We start from the raw sequence: 25,171 nt of genomic DNA on the forward strand, positions 1-25,171 counted from the left end.
TTTAATGATGGATATCCAATCATTATTGTTTTCCTGTGGTGTGGTCCACCTAAGATTTATATCCCTATTATTTTTTTTATAATTTCCTAAAATGATCTGTAAAAATGGATGAACAGAATGGATGAAACACATACATGATAGTGGGGCCCACAGAGCACTGACCACCAGCCGGGGCTGGTGTCAGGAGGAGTAGCCAATCCGTCTCCGAGATTCGCTGGCGTACCACACACCGCCGACCGGACGCGGATTTCCGGCGAAAGCCTTTCGCAGGAAATTCCTGCGCAAGGATGCGGGGTGGGGCCACAGAGATGATTGTTAGAAATCCACACCGTTCCTCCGTTTTGATAGATCATTTTAGTACATGAGATCAAAAATTAAGTGTATTCAACACTAAAGTGGGCAACAGGAGAGCAAACAGTGGAATTTCATTGAGAACCGTTAAAGCATTTTTATGGCTATAATAGTTTTGTAGCAGGCTATCCTCTTGGTGCTTTCACTTCATCCCATTGGGAGTGACATTATAAACGGTTTGGATAGCATATATACATCAAGGTGGAGCTCAGGAAGGTTTCAACAGTGGAAATTTCTTTTCCTAATTTTCCCTTTCGTGTAACCCACTTGAGTTTTTTATCCACCTCAATTTTGGATGAACATCCTAAAATTATCTCGCAGAAGCGGATGGACAGAATGGATTTCTCAAAGACATTTCATTGGTCCCCACCCAGCATCTTTGGCAGGCACCTACTGGGAAAGGCTTTTGCAGGAAATCCTCGACCCCACCGACTAGCTGGTGTGAGTACGTGTCGTGCGGATTGGATACTGACAAGGTCAGTAGCTAAATTGCTACTGAAGTGACGTGACCCAGCTCTATGAACCCCATGATGCATGTGTTGTATCTGTACCGTCCAACCATTTGTAAAGATCGTTTTATGGCATTACAACGAGATGGAGATAGACCTAAATTTCAAGTGGACCCATTACAGAAAACCACCCACCGTTGAAACATTTATAACGCTCACCCTGATGTATTTTTGAGATCCCACCTATTTATAAGTTAACACAAGGATAGACAAAGTGAAAACAAAATTATCAGCTTGATCGGAAATGACCGTGCCCCTAGGAAGTTTTGAATGGTGGATATCACCGTCCCCACTATTTTCTATGGTAGGGTCCACTTGAACTTTAGATCTATCTCATTTTCTATGTAATTTCATAAAACGATCTCTACAAATGGTTGGACGGTATGGATACAACACATGCATCATAGTGTGATCCACAATGGATACAACACATGCATCACGGTGAGATCCACGTAACTTGGTGACGTCACTTCCGCGTCCGATCCGGAGGCGGTTTGGCTGTAGACCACAGCACCAGCTAGTTACGTAATGGTTTATGATCAAGCTGATATTTATGCGGTCTGTGGGCAGGCCTACTGTGATGGATCTGTACATCCAAACTGTCAATCTCTTTTCTCATATTATTTGAAGGCATGAACACAAAAATGAGGCAGATCTAACGCTAAGGTGAACCACACCAAATAATAAGCTTGGTTGCAATAAAATGCACAAAGCATTAAAGGTCAGTTGCATTAAATGCAAGAGTCATTTTTGGTGTGGTCCATTTGATCGTTGGATCTGCCTCTTTTTTGTTTTGATGCCTTAAAATAACTTGATAAAAGGTACAGACGGTTTGGATGTATAGATATATCATGGTGGGCCAGCCCACAGACCTGCCCGTTCAGAGCTAGGGACAGGCAGGGGTAGTACGCAATCCGCATCCCCTCGAGCTCTGAATTGTAGGAACGGTTTAAAGGAGATCAAAGTTATATGGCCATACAATGATGTATTTTTTACATCCATGCCATTCATCCATTGGGTGAGGTCATTTTCGAGCACGAGCCCAAAAATGATTCACATCCATGGCTTAAGTGGATCACACCACAAATAGCTGTGGAAACAATGATTCTCACTGTTAAAATATTCATAGGGCCCACCATAACGTTTATTTTCCATCCGATCTGTTCATAAGGTAATGTTTCTTTCTCCGAAGCATTACCTGCAAGATTGTTGTTGCTCAATCTGCCTTGAACAGAACGATTCAAGGAAAGACCTTAGTCTGACACTAGATAATTTAGTAGCGCATAGATAAGAGATTAATATTATCTTCTTCTTGCTAATAGCCATTGATCCCACAAGAAGAAGATAAATAAATTTCTAAATATTAAGAGTTTAAACTAATACTATTGATGAAAATTATTAGTTACAACATATTTAATGGCCTTATCTCATATAAGCAAAAGAAACCCTATATTCTCATTTGACTTGGAACAATCTCAAAATAATAAAAAGAAGTCCAATCTTATCAAAACTTATAAACAATCATTAAATAAGTAAAACGAGGACTTAGGATCACAAGTGAACTCTTAAAACTCTACGAATAAAAATTTTAAAACTTATTGAAAGTAGTAAGTTTTAATTTAAAATTATAATTCGAGTCCTCAAATGATCGAATTTTTTGAAACCATTTTAGAGTCGATAAACCGTGGTGGTTAGTCAAAGCATAAAGCTCATAGATAGCTTTCCAATAATATATTGTTCACACAAAATAGATAACCAATTATAAAGTTATTATCATAAAAACTAATAGTGCATGTTTTGGTCGTTTTTGCCTAGATTAACATCCCTCAGCCCGAATCTATGACATCCCAGCCCGCCGTTGAGTGTCCTTACCAATCCTACAAAAAACAAACATTAATTGTGTAGTTTTGAAGCTTGGTCATGAATGGACATAAAAAGAATTGGCCAAAACTATTGTGTAGAACTCTGCTTGCTCCAGACACTGTTATTAACAACTGCACTATCAAAGTTGAGCCTGGTGAAACCTAACTTTTGGGCCAACCATTTGACAGAGACTTCATTTGAAGTAACTCAAGTCAGTAAACTGAATAGTGGAATAAATAAGCCGTATATGTATCAATAATGGATACCGAAAACTTAAATCTTAAATGTGTACCCATGAGGGAAGATATTTCCAATGCCGCCATGTCTCTAAGAGAGGTGCTCAATCTTCCACACCATATAGCTTTGTGAAAACCTCCCAATGGAATTAGGATTTTTTATTTATATTGATAAGGTGACCAAGATATGTATTTATCAAAAAAAAAATTTGATTAAATAAGTTTACCCATCACACTTCTCTCCTCTGAAGTCTCAACATCATAGGTTTCCATATCAATCGGAATAATCATATTGCGGTTCAAATATCTCACTCCAAACTTATCTGTCTCAATCACAATTGCAGGAAGCCCATCAAATCACTTAATCTGAATAATTTAACGGTCAGATCAAAACTAATGATCATATATAACCCACCTAATAGAAATCTTACATAGTCATCCCAACCTAGTTTCAATCCCTAAGGATGCTCCATTCCTCAATCAAGTAATCCTTTGTGATTTGGATAATGAGTTGTGATGGAGGTGTGTGTTATAACGTTGAAAATGCAGCTGTTCTGGACAAGGCAAGTGTTCCAAATCGTAAATGACAGCCTTTAAAATGAGATTGGAGCCGCTTGTTGGTTTTAATTAGTTCCAAATCATGAAAGCTTCCACAACTTGCCACAAACAACCATATCCGCTAAGAATATTTCCAACTATGCGCGCCTAATTTATCATCACAAACGGAGAATTGTAATCATATCACATGTGATTTGATTTACAGAACTCTCTTAACCAAGCCACTGATGACAAGGTCAACAAGCCCGATTCTAATCCTTTTGTTATTGACATACACAAGTGGATTCCAAGCAAGCAATGGGTGCTAAGTGATAGAGGAGATACTGAAGAGGTGAGTCATGTCACATGCGTTCGAGAACCTGGCCATATATATATGGGCTATTACAACCTTCGATTTCCCTCGTACTATTGTAGCGTTTTAGCTGAGCAGATTTATCTAGTTGTCTCACCTATGCTAGAACATGCTAATGGAACATCCCTATGGGTGGCAATGAGCCGACGTTCACCCAGCTTTCGATCGGTCTTGAACCTATTAGCTTGGTTTGAGGATAGGCTTAGGCCTAGCATGCATGGCTTTTTTGGCTGAGCTTGGATTCAAGTCATTTGCTCGACTTGGCCTAACTCAACCTAATTAGATCCAACTTCATGCATGCATGTCTAATATCCTACAAATATGGTATTGTAATCTTTGATTGGGAAACCCATCCATCTTGAATGTAAATCGTTTGTTTCAATCCTCGCAAGTGTCTATTTCTATGTGCATGCTTGACTCACTTGATCAACGGATAGATTAGGAACATTCAAGCATGAAATAAAGATTTTATCAAATTTCAGGCTGGGCCAGGTCAGGTTGACCCAGGCCTCAGCCCAATAAAATTTTCAGGGCCACGCCATGCTCGAGCCAGCTCAGGCCCTGTGCCTTAAGTAACGGGTCCCACCGAGCCCATTGCCACCACCAGTGCCCCGTCTAACTTTTGGCATGATTCACCCGAATGGAATCCCGCACAACTACGGTTTCAGGAAAGACAGAAACGGTGGGGATGGCAATACCGAGTGCCGAGTGTACAAATCTTCATGTGGATCCAACACGTTTCTAAGGCGAGACCTACCATGGAATGAAGAGAAATCCCACAAATCAAACTGATCCAGACTTCAGGTGGGCCACAACTAGTAAAATTAAAAGTTCTAGCCGTGATTTTGCATTATTCCCCTGCTGTGACCGACATTAGTTTTGGACTGATCCTATTTCGTTTATGTATGGTGAGAATGAGGTGATGCAGCTGATGGACGGAGGGGATATTAAATACACATCAAGGTAGATTCACAGAGCTTGGATGTTGCATGTGCCATTAACAACAGTTGTCGTGGAGGATTCCGGTCCCAATTCATCCCTACATTTCCACAGGGTGTTGCTTGAATAATTCAGAAGTATTGCAATACCATACGTTTACTCGGGAATCTGGATCATCTTCCAATGATCGCAACCGTTTATATGACAATTTTCAAGTTTTTAAAGTGAAAAGGCTACAAATGAAGGGCAGCAAATTGCTTACTCAGTATCCTATGTGGGGCTGCTGTGATGTATGTGTCTTACCTACACCTTCCATCCGTTTTAGCAGCTCATTTTAGTGCATGAACCCAAAATTGAAGCATATCCAAAGTTCAAGTGGACTACACCATAGAAAACAATGGGGATTGTTGATGCAAAAATCTGGCTCACCCTGGCCGAGCTCCGAGCACAGACGCCAAGCCTTATAAGCCTGCACAGGAGAAAAACAAAGGAGACCCTGGGTAAATCAGGGGACCCTCCGATGCCAAAGTCAGGTTAGGAATTTGGGTCTAAGTTGTGTAGGTGAGTTATAGGTGATAGATTTTGTGTACTGTCTCAATCGAATTACCTTGTATTTATAGTATAGAATACGATGTGGGAGCCCACTGATCTCAGCATGATCTCGACCATCAGGTGAGAAGTACGTGACTGGTGACACTAATGGTTACACTGAGATCATGCGCCGGATGTTACTCTAAACGTGTGTTATTGGAGTCGGTTTCTAGGCGTGATTGTGGATCATCTCTCGTTCGAGCCGATCCGAATTCAACCTAAAGCAGGTTGAGCCCAACGGCTCGCTGACAAGGATTTGGTCATGGTTGACGAAAGATTAGACAATTTGTGCCGACCCCTTATATAACTTGCTTGGTTCTCGTATTGATCAATACTTGGAGCTCCACATGTTGGCTCGGTAGAGAGCGATTCTCATAAGTTACTTCAGGGTCGGGAACATTGACGTTGCTACAACTCCGCCAAGCTATATACGAAGAGCGGAACCATTTTTCCCATAATAGGGATAATGACCTCCACCATTGAAACCTTCCTAAGGAACATAATGATGTTTTGTTTGTCATCCAATCTCCTTTATAAGATCACAAAAACATGGATAAAAGGAAAAACAAATATAAGTTTGATCCAAAACCTTTGTAACCCCAATAAGTTTTCAATAGTAGGCAATCAATTCACACTATTTCTTATGGTGTGGTCCACTTGAGCTTTAGATATACTTCGATTTTGGGCTCATGCCCTAAAATGAACTAGTAAAATGGATGAATGTCATATATAAGACACATACATCACGATGAGCTTCACAGAGTTTACTCACTACTAAGTTTCTCATGTGAATCCCAAATACGGGCTCTCTATTTCAACCCTCCCTTAGTTTGGCTCTTTTGCTTCTAACATTAATCTTTGGGGTAACATTTGTATAATTGATGAGTTGAATATTCAATATTAGAATTTTTGTTTTGTTTTTTTTTTCCCCTCATCCATGGCTAGCCCTATCAAATGAAGGGTTTGTGCTATTCAACAAGACTCAAATCCAACAGCTAAAATCCTAGAGTATCTTATCATAATGGGTCGCGATGTATTCTATCAGCTGCATATATACCTCTCTCCCTCAACATTATCCTCACTCCTAGAAGTGCAGGCGGTCTGTATCAAACCCGCAAAAAATGAGAGCCGATTAGGCACTGCCCTTACCGTGGGCCACCTAGATGCATGTATTCTATATCCATATCGTCCATCTATTTTGTTGGATCATTTTAGAACATAAGCTCAAGAATGAAGTAGATCCAATTCTCAAGTAGATCATATCATAGGAAATAGTGATGATTGACCATTAATGAGCATCAAACGTTTTGGATAAAGATGATATTTATTGCTTTCCTTCATCCAAATTTATGTGGCCTTATCAATAGGTTACATGAAAATAAACATGACGGTGGGTCTTATGAAGTTTTTAATAGTAGTGTTTAATAAACACTATTTATAATAGTATGGTCCACCTAAGAATTGGATCTCCTTCAATTTTGGACTCACAGGCTGAAATGATCTGGCAAAATGGATGGAGGTAGTGGATTACCTACATCAATGTGGGCCCCACGATAAGGGTCATACCGTCTTAGATGAGCCGGGCCGCGCCTAATTTACTACCCAAAAAATGGTCTAACTATCGTACTGTGAACATCCTTCAGTTGCAAGATCCCAGTGGTATTCTCCACCCACGTTGTGGGCCATCACATCAACGGTTTGAATAACCAGAATGTGGCTCCACGTCGGTATTAATAAAAAATAAAAAAATATATATATATATATAAAAAACGTATGATGATTCACGGCACCTGAGTGGTCTAAATTATACCAATGAATTTCAGATGGCTGGTCAACTTGAGTCCGCGCCAGCAGCGGATTCGGTGTTACCGTGGTGGGCATTACTCTTACTGTGGGGTCACCTTGATGATTTTTTTGTATATCCACACCATCCATCTGTTTCCATTTTAGGGGTGGTCTCATAACTTTTAAGTATATTCATCTAATTGAGTGTCTCACCATTAAAAGCTCTAGACGGGCCATCGTAAGGTTTTTGAAATTTTTATTTCCCATGTAACTTGCCGATAATGTCAAAAAATATGAATGAAAGGAAAATACAAATATCATTTTGATCCAAAACTTATGTGGCCCATTTAAAAAAAAATTTAATGGTCATTCATTATTGGTTTTAATTGTATGTTCAACTTTAAATTTCTCTTCTCAAGGATCACTGTAGCATCCTAAAATGAGATGTAAAAATAAATGGAATGTGGATATACAAAAAATACATCAAGATTGGCCTCATATGATTGGAGTAACATCCACTTAGGGTCATTTTGATACTTGTAATATTTTTAGTCATAAACACAATACACTTAAAAAGAGTTCAAGGTGTATGTGGTTTACATGCTATTTCATTTGAATTTTATGTGGTCATTTATTTATATGTACAGGTGTTTACAATTAATAAGTACATATTTATATTATAGAGTTTACATACGAACTTTCTAAAAGTTACAAATCACATAAGAAAAAATTGATTTTTTTAAGAGTCTTAAAAGATCATTAAAGTATGCACACACTAAATCAACCGAATGTCTTCCATCTATTACATTGGCCCCAAATGCAATCTAGATTCCTTTACAGATAAATAAATGTATCCAAACAGCCCTTCTAATCAAGTTACCCGTAATCCTTTTACAATTTTAAGGAATTTACATGTATCCAAACGACCCCCGATTGTTCCCATGGCAGCTGATCTGCTTCCGGCAGCGCCTACCTAAAGTCCGCACAAACAGACGTCCCAAGCCAGACAATTTCCGTTTCCAACTAGTCTCGACAAAAAAAGGGGCAGTTCCGTAATTTACTGTAGAAAAGTAAGACCTACCCTTGCCCGCTTTGGGACGAGACAGGGACATTTTTGTAATTTAACACTACAAAAGCCCTATCGTCGTCAGACGCCAGCTTTAAAACCCCGGCAGATGCCTTAAAGTACCCTCTCTTTCATTTTCTTTTCTTTTTTAAATCTGCAAAACCATCTGCTGTCTTCCATCGGCGCCATCACTGCAACGGTTTTAGGTCTTCTCGCCTCGAGAAAAGAAAAAAATCAGCTCTCATGGCGTCGAAAACTGCTATTTGCAGGGGAATTCTCCGTCGAAATCGTGGACTCGGCGCCCGATCCATGTCCTCCTGGTGGAGAAACGTCGAACCGGCAGCGAAAGACCCGATTCTGGGCGTTACGGAGGCTTTCCTCGCCGATCCCAGCCCCGATAAAGTGAACGTTGGAGTCGTAAGTTTCCTTCCTATCGGAATCCTCTGTTTTCTTCCTGTTACTGATTTTGTTCTGTTTCAGTGGATCTGATCCCCATTTTTGCGCGTTTGCATGATTTAGGGAGCTTATCGCGATGATAAGGGGAAGCCCGTTGTTCTTGAATGCGTGCGGGAAGCTGAAAGGAGGATCGCCGGAAATCTAAACATGTATGTATGATGTATTTGCATGCATGTGTGTTTTGTAGGGATTGTATACATCTAATACATGAGACCGGTTCGCTTGGTCCATCCATGGTGGCATGCATGCATCTGCTTGAGGCCGACTTACTTCGCCCATCCATGGTGGGGCCCACATATCTGCATGGACGGGTGATCCAGATCTTCAATCTGGTGGGCCATTGAGAGTGGATGGACAAATGTTAAAAACAAATCTGTCTGACAATCCGATATGCTGGATTGGTGTCCTTCACTTAATCAGGGTTCCAGAACGTCGAGTGGGCAAAATCAAGCGTCTGAGATTGAAGATTGGTGTCATTTTTGGTGTGGGCACTCATCCATGGTAGGCCTACAAGATGGATGGTCTGGATCACTTGAGCATGCAGCCACGTGGGCCGAGGTTGGACCAATAGTCCAGCGAACCACTTGCTACGGTATCATGGCCCCGTTGAGTCCACTTTTACCTCCACCACTTTTATTCCTGTTTGGATGTCTCTATGCTTTTGGAATCTTTTACATTCGCAAGGAAAACATGATTCTTTTTTAAGCACAGTCACCATGCCTTTCTGTCCAATGCGTCAATATCCAAGCTGTGCAAAAGGTGGGCCACACCATTAATATTAGCTGACGTGCAAACCGGGCAGATCCACTCATTAGGTGGGCCATACCTGTACGATTGAGTTAGATCGCTGGCCATACACTGATTTTGATGGTGTGCCTCGCAGCAATGGACTAACGGATTTTCACACCAGGTGGCCTTCCTGCTGTGGCCTACCTTTTTGCGCGACTCAAATGTCCTAAACCTTGAGGCATTGGCAGGAGGACGCTGATTGGGTACTACCCCCACCAGGACCTAGCTTGACACGGACAGTCCTATCAGGAGCTCTGTGGGGGCCCACCATCATGTATATGTTTTATCCATGCAGTGCACCTATTTGGAGAGATCATTTTACGGCATGAGGCCAAAAATGAGGCCGATAGAAGGCTCAAGTGGATCACACAAGAATCAGTGGGGATTGAATTCCTACCATCGAAAACTTCCTAGGGCCCACCAAGATGTTTATTTGCCATCCTACCTGTTCATAAGTTCGCATAGACCTGGATGAAGGGAAAGCATAAATATCAGCTTGATCCAAAACTTTTGTGGCCCCCAGGAAGTTTTCAATGGTAGGCTTTCAATCCCCATTGCTTCCCATAGTGTGGTCCACTTGAGCCTTCAATCTGCCTCCGTTTTGGGCTCATGCCCTAAATGATATGTCAAAACAGATGGACAGTGTGGATAAAACATATACATCACGATGGGGCCCACAGAGCCCAGACAGGACCAGCCATCTTTAGCTAGATCCTAGTGGGGATAGTACCCAATCCAACTCCTTGGCAGGAAGGCAATGTTGCATCCTACATGTGAAAGTTCACCTCAATACTTGAATGCGATCATTTATTTCGGTGTAACTTTTTCTTAAGTGGTAATCATGTCCCACACTCCAGGCTTTTTGAAAATGTTGCCTTCTCATTGCTCTAACTTGGACTAACGTCTGATGACCATTAGAGGATTAGAGGGAAGATCAAGTTTTAGGGTGTGTTTGGTGCTCAACCCAAGTATCGAGTCAATGAAATGTCAATACCCAAATTGCAAAGAATTAAAACGAAGTATACCCACAAAGTACGATAAAGGAGATGGGGAGAGAACTTTATTGATATCAACTTTCGTCTCTTATAAAAACTTTAAGAAAACTCACACTTAGAAAAATATTCAAATGACTGACTCCTATACCACCCCCTTTTATAGATCCTAAATGGATCTTTAACTGAAATCCCCCAAGTATGAGATTGATTTCAAATTGATCATAATTTATTACAAACCAATCAAATCTTCCGTAATGTGGTAAAAGCTTAATAAAAAAACAAACATAGAAAGCAATTATATAATCTAAAATCAGCCTAGATGTTCAATAATATCAATTACATACTCAATCACATCTTTAAATCCTCCTCCCACATCTTCCAAAATTAGTAAATTATAATCCTTGATTTAGTTTCCTGAATCTGTATATAAATAATAAAAAAGCAGCACAAGTTAGCCCTTCGGTGGTCTATATGGGTGTACGTCATTGACGGGCCCTACAGTGGGCTTAGGTGGACCGTGGGCTTGCATCAATTCTCCCTGTCTTCGAAACTACTCATCCACAAGTTCGAAACCAATCTTAACCTTCAGACTTCTAACACCTCTACGATGAATCACGTTCTTCTTTGGTGGAAGTTGATGGTGTAACCCTAAGCATGGACTCGGCATAACCTTTGTTGGAGTCCACTATAGATATATATAAAAATAAAAATAAAAATTCACCTGCACTTTTGTGGCTGCCAACTTGTTTGTTTTAACTTTCAAGTTCTTTGTGAATCTTGAAACATTTGCTCTATTTTTCATGCCACAATCATCTTTTACGAAGGTGTTTTAATTTGAATATTGAGACTCACTTGCATGTCTATCAATGTGATTATAACTATAATTAAATCTATCAATTGATCCATTGGTGAATTCAAGTTTTGATCCAACATTAACACATCGATCACCTCAAATGTCAACTTTTCCTTTGACTCCATGGATCTCTTTGTCGCTTCCGGAAACTTCAATTCTGGGCTCTTTGTCGCTTTCCAACAGTTGAAAGATTCAATCATTGGTGTCTTCATAAGCTGGACACCTGTTGTTGGTTAGGACTTTGGTGGAGACTTTCCCCTACGTGTCTGCATGCTCCAACTACAGTCTTTGGATTCCCTCTATGTAGGAGTTCCCCCACTTCATTAGTGAGATTTCCTACCGCATACGTGAGTTGATCTACCCGCTCTGTGAGTATATGGATCAATTGGATTAATTGCTCACACTTGTGTCACCTAACGATCACCCACTCTAATATCAAAATGGTACAACCCAGTTATCGAGTCAATGAGATCTTGATACCCAAATTGCAAAGAATTTTATATATAGATCTTAAATGAATCTTTAATTGAAATCCCCCCAACTATAAGATTAATTTCAAATCAATCACAATTTATTGCAAACCAATCTAATCTTCCTTGATATGGTAAAAGCCTAATAAAAAGCAAACATAGAAAGCAATTATATCTCTAAAACCAGCCGAGATCTTCAATAATATCAATTACATCCTCAATCACATCTTTAAATAAACCCTCCATATTTTCCAAAAATAGTAAATTATAATCCTTGATTTAGGCCCCCAAATCTATAAATAAACTATCTAAAAAGTAGCACATGTTGGGTCCTTCAGTGGGCTATGAGTCTATGTCTTTGACAGGGCCTGCAATGGGCCATGGACTTGCATCATTTGGGTACATGGATTCCGTTGATAACATAATGACTACTCAATGATAATTTCCACGGTCATGGTAGAAAATAGGATACAAAAATGGGGTGCTTGTTCTGATAGCAAGTGAAATCCTCAAATTCATTAGACAACTCTCAAGTTGTTTCTTGTGCCAGTGAATCCTAACCATGGATAAGAGTAATGATCAAGGTATACATCTGTTACATAACAGCAACGGTGGGCACCGTTACGTGCTTTAGGGCTGTAACAGCCGTTTTGGAAAAATGGCCTGTAACAGCCTGTATTGTAACAGTAACAGCAGTGACCGTTACGGCTACCATGTAGAGTCCCATGTATCCAAACTGTCTTCTCAGTGGAAAACAATTTCCATTTCCTCATGGATTCCATGTATCCAAACATGCCCTTAGCATTAATGCAGAAGAACAACATCCTTGTGGCTAGGGAATTCACTGGTGGGCCAGGCTAAATCTATTGTGGAACCCATCACAAGGCTGAAATTTCACAAATTTCTGAAGCCATTTCTGTGCTTAGTTCTGAATTTCAGAATTGTTAACCTTTTCTTTTACATCTTCCTTTCTCTTTTCGTATGGTTTCTCTTTAACTAAAAATAATTATTGTCAGTATTTTATACACTCAACTCTTGGCCTTTTTATACAAGGAGCGTAAATATATATTAGATATTGAGGACATGACATATTGACTACCAGATGTTGTTATCACATACGATAACTAAATGAATTGGATTTTGTGTTTATACAATTAGCAGTCACGAAATTCTGATTTTTATTTTTTTTCTAATTTATTGCCTCAGCCAACCCCAATTAGTTGGGATAAGGCCTAGATTATGATGATTCCATGTTATTGCATAATGAGCGATTTGGGTAGAATATAGTGCTACCTTACCATGTGCCATGGATGTTGAGTGCAAAGGGCCCCCAGTGTTCCAAAGAATCCAAATAGCTACGAATAGGAGAACAAAGAAAATTGAGAAGAGGGAAGGGGTAGACTTCTGAGTTCTTACACATCTATACAGAAAGTAAACAAAAATTTTAGAAATGAAAATGGATGAATAAAGACATGAAAAATGCAAAATAAACATAGGAAAATTAAGAGGGGAACAACAATTCTTTATCCAAAATAAACTAGTGAGAGGGCCTTTTGATTGTGCATGTCATGTGTAGGGGGGGCTTTTGATTGTAAACATGTTTAATCTAAGCTTTCATGTTTGCTGTTATTATGTTGAGAATTTAAACTTGCTGAATTGTTTGCTGTAAACCTATGTGCTAGGGAGTATCTTCCCATGGGAGGAAGCGTGAAAATGGTGGAGGAAACATTGAAGCTGGCCTATGGGGAGAACAGTGATTTCATCAAAGAGAAAAGGATTGCAGCAGTACAAGCTCTCTCTGGTACTGGTGCGTGCCGACTTTTTGCGGACTTTCAGAAGCGTTTCCTGCCCGACTCTCAAATCTATATTCCTGTGCCTACCTGGGCCAAGTGAGTTTCACTGTCATCCTTATTTTCATTCCAGCTCAGTATTTATGCAAACATAAAAGCCTGATGTGATACCTGCCTTGTGGTGAATATAATTACCTCTTCTTCTTTCTTTCTTTTTTTTTTTTTCTTTTCTTTTTTTTGCTTTTTAAATCAATATGTTGACATCTGAATGCCACAGAAATGATTTTCTTGCTTATATTTGATTTGTTCTAACATGGGGATTCCACAGCCATCATAACATATGGAGAGATGCCCAGGTCCCTCAGAGGACCTTCCATTACTACCATCCTGAATCGAAGGGATTAGACTTTGCGTCACTGATGGATGATGTCAAGGTACTTAAATGACAACTGGATTTCTCACTATATTCTGGTGATTTTGCATCCTGTTGCCCTCTGTACACATCTTTCTCACTATATCTTCCTTTTTGTGCATAGAATGCTCCAAACGGCTCCTTCTTTTTGCTTCATGCCTGTGCACACAATCCTACCGGTGTTGATCCTTCAGAGGAACAGTGGAGAGAGATCTCCTATCAGCTCAAGGTACACCATTTCATAAGATGCTCATTTCCTATGTTATCAGACCATAAGTTTAACACTGCTCCTGGTGAATACTTTAGGTAAAAAATCATTTTCCCTTCTTCGACATGGCGTACCAAGGTTTTGCAAGTGGTGATCCTGAGAGAGATGCAAAAGCAATTAGAATTTTTCTTGAAGATGGGCATTTGATTGGATGTGCTCAATCATATGCGAAAAACATGGGACTCTATGGACAGAGAGTAGGATGCCTCAGGTAGTTTTTTTTTTTCCCCACAAATTTCGAGTGTAAAATGACAGAATGGTTGGTTGGTGTCAGTTCAGGAAGTTTTGACATCTCTGGTTCATACTTATTTGCTCATTTGCTATAATCGTCATGTGTAAGTCTTCATCATCTAGGCCTCATCCGAATTAATTAGGTTCCACTGCATGAATCTTCTTCTTCCATTCCACTCTATCAGGGCTATACCTTCAGTTAGACTATAGATCATGAAGACTTTTCTTACTACTTCCATTCACGTCCTTTTCAGGCCTTCCCTTTGCCCTTTTAGAGCCTTCAACTTGTATCAAATCACTCCTAACCGGTGCTGTTCTTGGATCTTCATGTGGAAGTTTGTAGCAATAATCACTACACGAAGTCAGGGAGGGAAATTTTTTTATTTTAAAATTTAGATAAGTTTTGACCACTTCTATCTTTTGACCACTGTACTTTTTCCTTTTATAGTAGAAAACAGCCTTCTAGAAGTTCTGTTAGGTAATTGACAGGTTGAGGTTATGGGCAGATCCATGCTAATGGAGCATCCATTCACAATTTTGGCCAACGAGCTCTAATGGAGTCTAGTAGATGAAAATAGACTGCATGTTACTCAGCGCTCCTCCCTCCCTCCCTCTCGCAACTTGCATTTCCTGTTTTATCTCTATACTGATCTCCTTCTTTCTTTGAAGATCTCTCTACTATTCTTTAAAGGTTTACTAGGGTCAAACAGTTTTTATCTGATCATTTAACTTTCCTTTAGGGTGTGTTTGATTTTCAGTGGCTGTGTAAATACCTGTGAAATGAGTAATTATTACCATTTCACCCGTTTGAAAATCATCTGAAAATCCACCGTACTTTTTACCTCGGAAACCGGTTTAAAAGAGTTATTTTAAATTTTTGGACCCCAAGGTGATGTATATGATAAATCCATTCCGTCCAGTCCTTTTAACATAATATTTTAAGGCATGAGCTAAAAAATGAGGCAGATTGAACACTCAAATGGCCCACACCAAAAGAAACAGTGGGCCTGAGAGGTTTTTAATGGTTAAGTGTTGGATTTCCTTTTTCTAGTGGCGTGGTCCACTTAAGCTTTCGATATGCCTCATTTTTTGGCTCATGCCATAAATTCAGTAGGCATAATAGATTAACGGTGTGGATAAGCGATATGCATCACGGTGGGACCCACAAATATGTTGTTGCGTTCTTGATTTTTGTGTCAAAAATACAGGTCGTCAAATCAAACATTGAAAAAAGTGAGGTAAATACAGGGGAAATAATTATTACATATTTTCACAGTATTTACCACTGCACTGGAAAATCAAACAAGCCCTTAGAACCAGTGTTTATCACCTTATTTATTGCTAAAAGGGTAATTTTTTTCTTAACAATTTAAAAATAAAAAAAAAATAAAATAAAAAAATAAAAAAATAAAAAAAATCCTAAATTACCCTTCCCCAAGGAAGAGGTTTATTAAGATTGATGAATAAGCTATTTCCCATCTAGTTATAGCTGTTCTCTGTTAGCACTTCTCTTTTCCTTCTAACATAATTCCAGAATGGTCGAGGGATTTATTTTATTTTATTTTTTTTATTTAGTTTTTTGTTTGTTGTCGTTGCTACCTTTCTGGTTACAGTGTGCTCTGCGAAGATGAAAAGCAAGCAGTAGCTGTGAAGAGTCAGTTGCAACAGATTGCTAGGCCCATGTATAGCAACCCACCAGTTCATGGTGCGCTTGTTGTTTCAATCATCCTCAGTGATCCTGATTTGAAGAATTTGTGGCTGAAGGAGGTGAAGGTAAGAGCTCTATTTTCTTTTAATCTTTTTAAGACAGTTTCATTTTTTAATCAGTAGATGAGATGGATTGGTTCTATTTTCTTTCATTCTTTAACTTTCAGTACCTTCATTTTCATTTCAGATCATGGCTGATCGCATCATTGGAATGCGAACTGCTCTACGTGAAAACCTTGAAAAGCTGGGCTCACCTCTGTCTTGGGAGCATATAACCAATCAGGTAGGCATGATTCATATGTGGGGATGTGCCTATGCGAATGCATCTCAAACTTAATACAATTGAACCTTTGGCCTTCGACACATAGGCATGAGCATGTGCACATGTATTAACTGTGGAACATAAAAAGATGATTACTTAGTATCCCCTGTAAATGGAGATTCTCAAATATATGTGTGAAAGATCTGCTGGTTTCAAGCTGTCTGAACATTATTTTTGCCTGAAAAGGGGAAAAGTAAAAAACATGAAGGAGCATTTGCATGCATTTTCACATGGCAGGTGCAAATGCAATTATACTGCCATACACATGAGATCCTTAGTTCAACTTTTGTCTTGTTTGCGTGAAGAAGTGGATCCTGAGTCCTGAATTTCTCGCCTTTACACATGAAAAGATTTATAGGGTCCTTACTCTTCCTGGGGTGGTAGACTCCCAGGAGTTTCAACTCCCGGTCAAGGGTTCGAGTGCCCGTAGGTGGTGAAATTCCACTAGCGTGAGTGTGTGGGGTGTGTGTGCGTGTGTAAAAAATAATAAATAAATAAATACATGAAAAGATTTACATGTAAGGGGGAAAAAAGGCATTTGGTTTACCCAAGAAGTCCTGGCGGAAGTGGAAAGGCATTAGAAAGAACAACTTTTTCCCGTTTGTTTCATCCCGTGTCCTCGAAACAAAATGTTTGGGGCCAATTTCACCTGATTCATTGGTAGCCATTCGCATAAATGGAGGACTTAAAATAATGAATACAGCTTTAATTATTATTAAGCATAACATGATGTAATAACAATATGGCCTTTTTAAAGGAAAAAATTAGGAATAAACAGAGAGCAAATGGACAACACTAGAAATTGAATAATTTGTAAAATGTATTATCACGAAATTGAAGCAGTGAATAATAGCATAACCACATGATAGCAGAACGATTTTTATTTTTTTTGGCATTTTGATGTTGCCAACAACATCACAATGTGAACAAGTCAACCATGGGGAATTATCATTGTCAATTTGTAATATCAAAAAAATGCATTATTAGAATTATCACTAAACCATGAGGAATAAATCATTTATACTAATATAGCAGCTATGAAATTAAGTTAAATTCAATTGCATTTATTCAGTTAAATCTAACTGTTGAATTTTCTATATGCTTTTGGATTATTACTTTGTAAAAAAGACAAACTGTTTGAGTGTCCCTTAAAAGGTCAAGCCATTTTGTTTCCTAATTTCCTTTTTGTAACCAGTGTTTCTTTTGAATTCTCTGTAAAGAAAAAAGAAGTATTGATTTGCTCACAAATACCTCTACACATGACCTAATGTACCAAATTGGCATGTATGTTGGACATCCAAAACATCACTTGGGATCCATGCACGAAAGTCAGGCTGCTCAAATCATTGGGGTAGGGCCACAGATACGCAAAAAACAGTGGACGGTTTAAGAAAACATGCCAAGTTTTTTTTTTTTTCCAGAACCATTTAATATTTTCATACATTTGTAGCCTACCTGATGAGTTTACTAGCCGGATTGTCGTGCATGGCCGTCTTTTGTGTTGCACATGCATGTGGAGAGGTTGCGTGCAGGCTAGCAAATGCATTCAGGATGAAGCCTCTCGAAATTTTGTTTTAGAAATTATTTTTGTTGAGTCGGATCTATATAAAGCAGAACTATCCAACGAAAGTGTGCAAAACTGCAAATGGAACCATTCATTCATTCTTTCTTTATCTGTCCTTTTTTTTCTTCATTTTTGCTATTAAATTCCATCTCCTGTGTGAGGATCCCAATCGCACTGAATAGGAGCCATTCATTTTATTGCTAGTTGCTTATTTCTAAACTGTTAATCACTTATTATATTATATTAAAATACTGACTTGTCTTCTAACAGATTGGAACAGATCATTCATTCATTGCCAAGTCTCTTATTACTAAACTGTTAATCACTGAGTATATTTGACTAAAATACTAATATTTCTTCAAACAGATTGGAATGTTTTGCTACAGTGGGATGACCCCAGAACAGGTCGATCGCTTGACGAAAGAGTACCACATTTACTTGACCCGCAACGGTCGTATCAGGTAAGTTATCTTGATGATCTGCTTGAACTCCATTTATCTGTTGCTGGTTGGAGACCACTCTGCATTTTAGTAACATTTACTAATCTTTGCAGCATGGCCGGTGTTACTACCGGAAACGTGGGCTACTTGGCAAATGCTATCAACGAGGTTACAAAATCTACTTGAGGAACAAATTCCTCAATTTAGAGGTGATACAACAAACGGACAAGAACTTACCTAGTGTCATGAGTTTTTTCTTTCTTCCTCTCCTTTTTCTCCGTGAAATAAATAGGCCTGATTTCTGTGCCTCTTACATCTTCTATTTACAGAGGTCAGTGTGATAATTTTTGCTAATTATTTCACCATCTGGATTCTCAAAGGGCATTGATACAATTCATCCCTTTCAGTCCGGAATGATTTTTTATTTTTTTTCCTCTTTTTCAATGAGTATAGCTGCAAAAGCAGCAGTCAAGAGTACTGAAAACAGTAATAATTGCTACTTATCTTGAAACTGTCAAAGGAAACAACCATGTTGTGGTTGAACACTAATCTTTTTTTTTCCAGATCACCCCACTGTTGTATCGTTGTTATTCTTGAAAAGATATAAAGGTAGAGAAGATGATTTGAGGAGGTGACGAGTTCTAATGTGTGGATTGTCTTCCTCATGAGTTAGTCAGTGCATGTTTTGATGTCTTTTTGATTTGCCAGTTGGTAGCGGTGGGTGGCATTGGATTGGGTCGGCTTGTGGTCAACTTGCCCAACCTGCTTTTGCCACAGTTTTGCGCCAGGCTAAGTAGTGGGTTGGATTCTGGTAGAAGATGTGGCTCATTCAAGTAAATGGATCAGGTTTGGGCTAGAGCCTAGATGATGTTATCCATTTAAGTGGTCAGGCACTGTTGAGAACTACCTGATCTGACCTGTCGATATTGGTTATCAAGGGTTGGGCCTGACCCAACACAAACACCAAAACATCACTATATATAACACAAGTACCGTCTGGACATTTTTGCCCCTGCAATTAGTTTGGGAAATGCTTGTTAACAGGTGGTTTTTTAGCACCTGGCCATTCAACTGAGGGATTGTTTTATCTTCATTTGAAAGTAGCTGTACCCACCTCTCCCTCTTTGCATGTAGCGGGCAATGTAAGCATGGAACGAGGGTACTGTTCAATAAACACTAAGTGGGTCCACCATGATGACTATGTGACATCAAAACCGTACGTTTGTTGAGCCAGGTATGTTAGGCTGCACCCTTTCCTGCAGTCTCTAAGGTTCTCTCCACATGCGTTGCCCGTGTCACTACCCCAGGTAATAATACGAAGCAAAATATATGCACAACCCCGTGTAATAATACAAGACAGCATCTATACGTGCATATGATGCGTGTGTTCATGTATGTATTATCTAATTGGGCTAGGCTAGGCATACTCCCATGTTCCTTACTGAGTTGGGTTGGATGGGATGGGTTGAGTCAGGTGAGCAAACCGATTACAATTAGCTGGGTCGAGGTGAGCAAACTGATTACAATTTCCATGGTTAATGTGCTGAGGCATTTGGCAACGATACCATGAAATGCAATTTATGAGTTGCACCTTTGGTAACAGGAATCAATTCAAGTTCTGCACATTTGAGATGCGCCTGTTACACTGAGAAATGACTTCAGTTTTTCGAAAGATAACTCAGATAAAATATAAGGTCAAGCTTTGAAGTTCCTCTCTACATTGCAAGGATAACCCTCTGAAGGGTTGTAGCTTCACAGATAATTTACAAGTTCAAGCTTTCAAGCTTCACTCTACATGGCACGGATTACCCTTCGAAGGGTTGCAGCTTCAGCAATATTATCCATGAGTTTTTTAGCATGTGAACTTGAAATTGGTGTTGAGGATCAAGCCGTCGCCCTTAACATGCTTGCCAGCTTCAACAGGAGTGGTCTCAGCCTTCCCAATGCTTGCGAGATCTGTTAGGTGAGAGTGTTTTCTTAGTCAAGGGTGGTCTCTTTTGCAAGTTGCTGAGGACCTTCCATGCATGGAACATTGGCACAGAGCTATTTCATTGATGATTCTTGCGAATTTTAGAGATGGTGATTCCTTTGAACCTAAGCAGGTTGTTGGCTGGTATTAGGATGTATCAGGTCGCTTTGGAAACCTGCAACAATGTTGCATTAAGACAGTATGGGGTCCAAGTCAAGGATCTGCAACAAAAATTCCACAATGTAGTTTCTTCACGTTTAACCTTTTTGTCATGATCAAGGCTTAAAATCAGTGTAACGGGCACCGTTTCGTTCACCACAGATACAGCCCTGCATCACCCAGTAACGCTGTCTCGGGCTGTTTCAGCCCGGCGTGGCCATATCATTCATGGATGATGATATTGATACGCAATGCATACCAGTTTCGGACCATACGAAACATTGGTTATGATAACTCTGCTTTACTATTTCTTCAGCAAATTCCAATCTTGTCAAGTTTCTTTTGTAATTTACTCTGCCTCTGCCTCTGCCTCTGCCTGTCTCCAACAGATTGTGGATGCAGAGCTCCCAGGAGCTGAAGTTTGTACATGGTTTATTAGAGACAATTGCATCTCAATCCCTACCCAATAACCCACAGTGACACATGCAGCACGATAGCCAATCCATCCATCAGATGCACCCTCCATGTTGGGCCTTGAGCCCAAAAATCAGGTCAATCCATGACTCAGGTGAGCCATACCACAGGGACCAGATGAGTAGGGGGGGCAGGGCGCTGTGGGCCATAGTGCTGTGTACAAGCAATCCACTCAAATCACCTGATGCATGCTAAGATGATGAAGGCACAGGCCAAAACTCAGGCCTTTCCAACACTCGGGTGGTCCCCAGCATAATCAAGGGTGGGCATCCCTTCCCAACGCTTCCCTGTGGTGTAGCCCACCTGAGTCAGAGATTAGAATTTAGAGTCTACCATGATTCCCACTTGCTATAAAAACACATGAAGCTGTGACTATAATGATCAAAATCAGCTAAGAGATGATCCCTACAATCATCCCATTCCCCTCATCAGCTCATTCAAGCCCCTTAGCACCAAGAATAAAATCCCCCATTCTGGATGCTGTGTTCTCTCCCTTGCAACAAAGCACTGCACTCTTCTATCCACCTCTATCCAGCTGCAACCAATCTCTTTCTTCACTCCCCTCTCCTTCATCAGCTTCCTCATCACCTCCACATCTTCCCACCTCCCAAAATCTGCCAATATGTTCGATAACAACACGTAGTATCCTGGATTCCCGCATCCCAATTCGATTATCCGCTCCCCCGCATAAGTCCCAATATCCAAATTGGAGTGTGTCTTACACGCCCCGAGCAACGCCCCCCAAATGTCAGCACTAGCTTCCTTTGGCATTGACCTGATCAAATCCAATGTCTGATCTAGCCTTCCCGCCCGCCCCAATATGTCCACCATACATGCGTAATGACCTTCACCAGGACTCACTCCAAAACCATCCATAGTGTGAAAAATCTCGATCCCTTCATCAACCAGCCCTCCATGGCTACAAGCTGATAAAGCTGCAATGAAACTGATCTGATCAGGTTCTTCCAACCTCCGGAAGATCTCAAGAGCATTTTTAGCCAGCCCATGAATGGCATACCCTCTGATCATCGAGTTCCAAGTAACCAAGTTCTTATCCGTCATCAGATCGAACACTCCTCGTGAGTCTCCAATCCTTCCACATTTTGCATACATGTCTATCAGAGCGCTGCCCACAAAGGTCTGACCCTCATATGCATTCTTCAACGCCCACAGATGGATTTCTTTTCCCTGCCGTAGGCTGGAGATACCTGCACAAGCAGAAAGAATGCTTGTGATAGTAATTGGGTTTGGTTCTGTTTCGGTTCTAATCATCTCTCGGAATGTGTCAAGGGCTTCATTGAAGCAACCATTCTGGACATACCCCACTACCATTGAACTCCAAGAGATCACGTCTCTGTTGTTGATTTCCGAAAAGACATGTCTGGCATTTTGTATTGAACCGCATTTGCTGTAGACGGATATAAGAGCATTCCTAACTCTCCTATCTGATTCTAATCCATTCCTATAAGAGTAACCATGTATTTCTTTACCGTAATCGAAGTACTGTAGATCTGAAACTGCAGGGAGAATACTTGCAATCGCTATAACATCCGGTTTCAATTCCAAACTCAGCATTTCTTCAAAAATTCTCATTGCTTCATCCAACTGACCATTCTGGGAAAGGGAAGAAATTATCCCACTGTAAGTTATTACATCCAAATCAAATCCAGCAAGCTTCATCTCTCGAAGAAGCTGTATGCTTTCTCTGAAATAACCATTTTGAGCATAGCTAGAGATCATAGCATTCCATGCGACTTTATCAGGCCGAATTGAATTACCAAAAAGGCATTGAGCTTCTTTGATTCTACCGCACTTTCCATACACAGAAATGAGGGAATTACAGACCACCGAAGTAGATTCAAATCCGTTTCTTATAACGTAGCCATGTAATTCTCTGCAAGTTGCATCTGAGGAACATATCATCAAGGTGCTCACGATCGTCACATTATCCGGTCTCAACCCGCTCTCAACCAGCTCCCGCACTTTAACCATGGCTTCCTGACCAAAACCATTTTGTACATAAGCTGAAATGATTGAATTCCATGACACAATATCCCGTCGAGGCATTCTCTCAAACACGTGAATCCCATCCGACAGACTCCCGCATTTCGCATACATAGCGATGAGAGAATTTGATACGAACACATCGGATTCTAACCCACTTTCCAAGACTAAATTTCTAATCTCTCTCCCTTTTTGAATGTCTGACAGCGAACCACACGCCTTCGAAAGAAAAGAAAATGTATAAGCATCGGGTTCTAATCCTTCTTCCTTCTTCTGATAAAAGAAATCCAAAGCTTGCTGATATAACCCATTTACGGAGTATCCTCTGATCATGGCATTCATTAGGAAAACATTACAACATGCTACTCGATTGAAAATCGTCTCTGCAATCGGGAGATTTCTGCACCCAGAGTAGAAGCCAATGAGCTTCGTCGCAAGGAAAGAATCCTTCTCCAACCCATTGGTTACAATCTTTGCATGGATCAGCTTTCCCAAGATCAAGTTCTCTTGAAGAACACAAGTTTCTAACCATCGTCCATAACTTTCTATGCCGTATTTATAGAGAAAAGAGGTTTTGGGGGCTGAATTCGATGAAAAGGAGATTGTATTGACTGTAACAGATAAACGAATGCGGGAATATGACCCAGTGAATGAGATGGGAATTTTTGGAATTGCAATTAGGGGTGAAAGTCTCATTTTTCCGAATTCGATGATAAATAGAGAGTTTTCCATAGCTCGAATTGGACTTCCATGGAGAGAGAGAGAGAGAGAGAGAGAGGAAATTTAAGGGAGTGAAAAACAGCAGTACGGTTGTTGAATTTGGTTGCTTTGCGTTGGTTGGAGCTGAAATTCAAATGGGTTCACTGAGAAGTAGTCGTTGGGGACTTGCTATTTCAATTTGTGTTGAAGTGGAGTTTTACTTTAGAGGTGGGCATCGAGCCGAGTCGAGTCGAGGTGGGCCAAGCTTGGCTCAGCTTGTCCATGCTACACTCGAGCTCGAGCTCGGCCTTGACTTCAGCATTGAAGCTTAACTTGTTGGCCAAACTGTCGAGTCGAGTTCGAGTGAAGCTAGTAGTTCGAGTAGAGTCGAGCTCAAGCTTGTTGGGTGAGAGTGTAATGGATTCTGTTTTTGATCCTCCTCCATTGATGAAAAATTCAAAAATCTTAAGAGAATCAAAGTAAAATTCAATTAAAAAAACCAAACAACTTCGAATCAGATGAGGAAACTTGTAAGAACCGATATGCTCTTGATCTTCTTCCACCAGTAGAAATCCAAGTACTAAAAAAGAAACAGACCAGAACATATATCAAAAATCCAAATAAAGAGCTCAAGCCAATTAGATCATTGAATTTCCTTGAAACTCTAATAAATCTGAGAAGAACTCATCTCGAATTTCTAGGGTTTCTTGCCCAAGAATTCCACCAAGGCTGTGAAGGATATTTGAGCAATGATTGCAGCAATGGGAATGCTGCTCAAACAAATTTCGACATCAATTGAAAGGAACAAAGAGTAGAGCTGGTATTCATGGATCAATTGTATAATGATATTGGTTCGTCCATTCAACATACAGATTGAGGAGGCAACTGAACTTGAGCTACACTATTAGATTTATATATATATATATATATATATATATATATTATATATATATATATATATATATATATAAAATATTTAACATTTAATATATTTATTAATCGAGCCAAGTCAAGCTTGAGTTTGAGCTTCGAGTCGAGTCGAGTTTGAGTTCGAGTTGAAATGCCCCCTGGTCGAACTCGGCTTGAACTCAACTCAAGCTTCAAATAATTAGCTTAACTCGGCTCAAATCGACCATTCAAGCCGAGTCAATCTAAGCCGACTCGAGCCAAGTCGAGCGAATTTTTCGAGCTAACTCGACTCGTGAACAGCCCTAACTCCAAACGCCTTTTTGGCTTTGGGTGCAAAATAAAAAATAAAAAATAAAAACAAAAAGAAACATTTGATACTCTGGTAGAGCTTGCTATTACGTGGTCGTGCA

General features: G+C 39.9%; 2 protein-coding genes across 2 annotated transcripts; one reads left to right on the top strand and one right to left on the bottom strand.

The window, feature by feature from the left end:
- The first annotated feature begins 8,361 nt into the window (after window positions 1-8,361).
- LOC131240976 (aspartate aminotransferase, mitochondrial) lies at window positions 8,362-19,175 on the top strand. Its single transcript, XM_058239555.1, has 10 exons — window positions 8,362-8,667; window positions 8,770-8,855; window positions 13,496-13,702; window positions 13,932-14,037; window positions 14,140-14,244; window positions 14,322-14,494; window positions 16,128-16,287; window positions 16,409-16,504; window positions 18,474-18,568; window positions 18,661-19,175. Exons 1-10 carry the CDS (start codon window positions 8,494-8,496, stop codon window positions 18,731-18,733), a joined length of 1,275 nt encoding a protein of 424 aa, XP_058095538.1. The 5' UTR covers window positions 8,362-8,493; the 3' UTR covers window positions 18,734-19,175.
- A 1,012-nt stretch (window positions 19,176-20,187) lies between these two features.
- Window positions 20,188-24,067, bottom strand: LOC131240975 (pentatricopeptide repeat-containing protein At5g16860-like). Its single transcript, XM_058239554.1, has 2 exons — window positions 20,779-24,067; window positions 20,188-20,691 (listed from the first exon to the last, which is right to left on the bottom strand). Exon 1 carries the CDS (start codon window positions 23,883-23,885, stop codon window positions 21,561-21,563), a length of 2,325 nt encoding a protein of 774 aa, XP_058095537.1. The 5' UTR covers window positions 23,886-24,067; the 3' UTR covers window positions 20,188-20,691; window positions 20,779-21,560.
- Between the last annotated feature and the right edge of the window lie 1,104 nt (window positions 24,068-25,171).

The sequence above is a fragment of the Magnolia sinica genome, chromosome 3 (genome assembly GCF_029962835.1).
Source record: "Magnolia sinica isolate HGM2019 chromosome 3, MsV1, whole genome shotgun sequence".
Taxonomy (NCBI): Eukaryota; Viridiplantae; Streptophyta; class Magnoliopsida; order Magnoliales; family Magnoliaceae; genus Magnolia; species Magnolia sinica.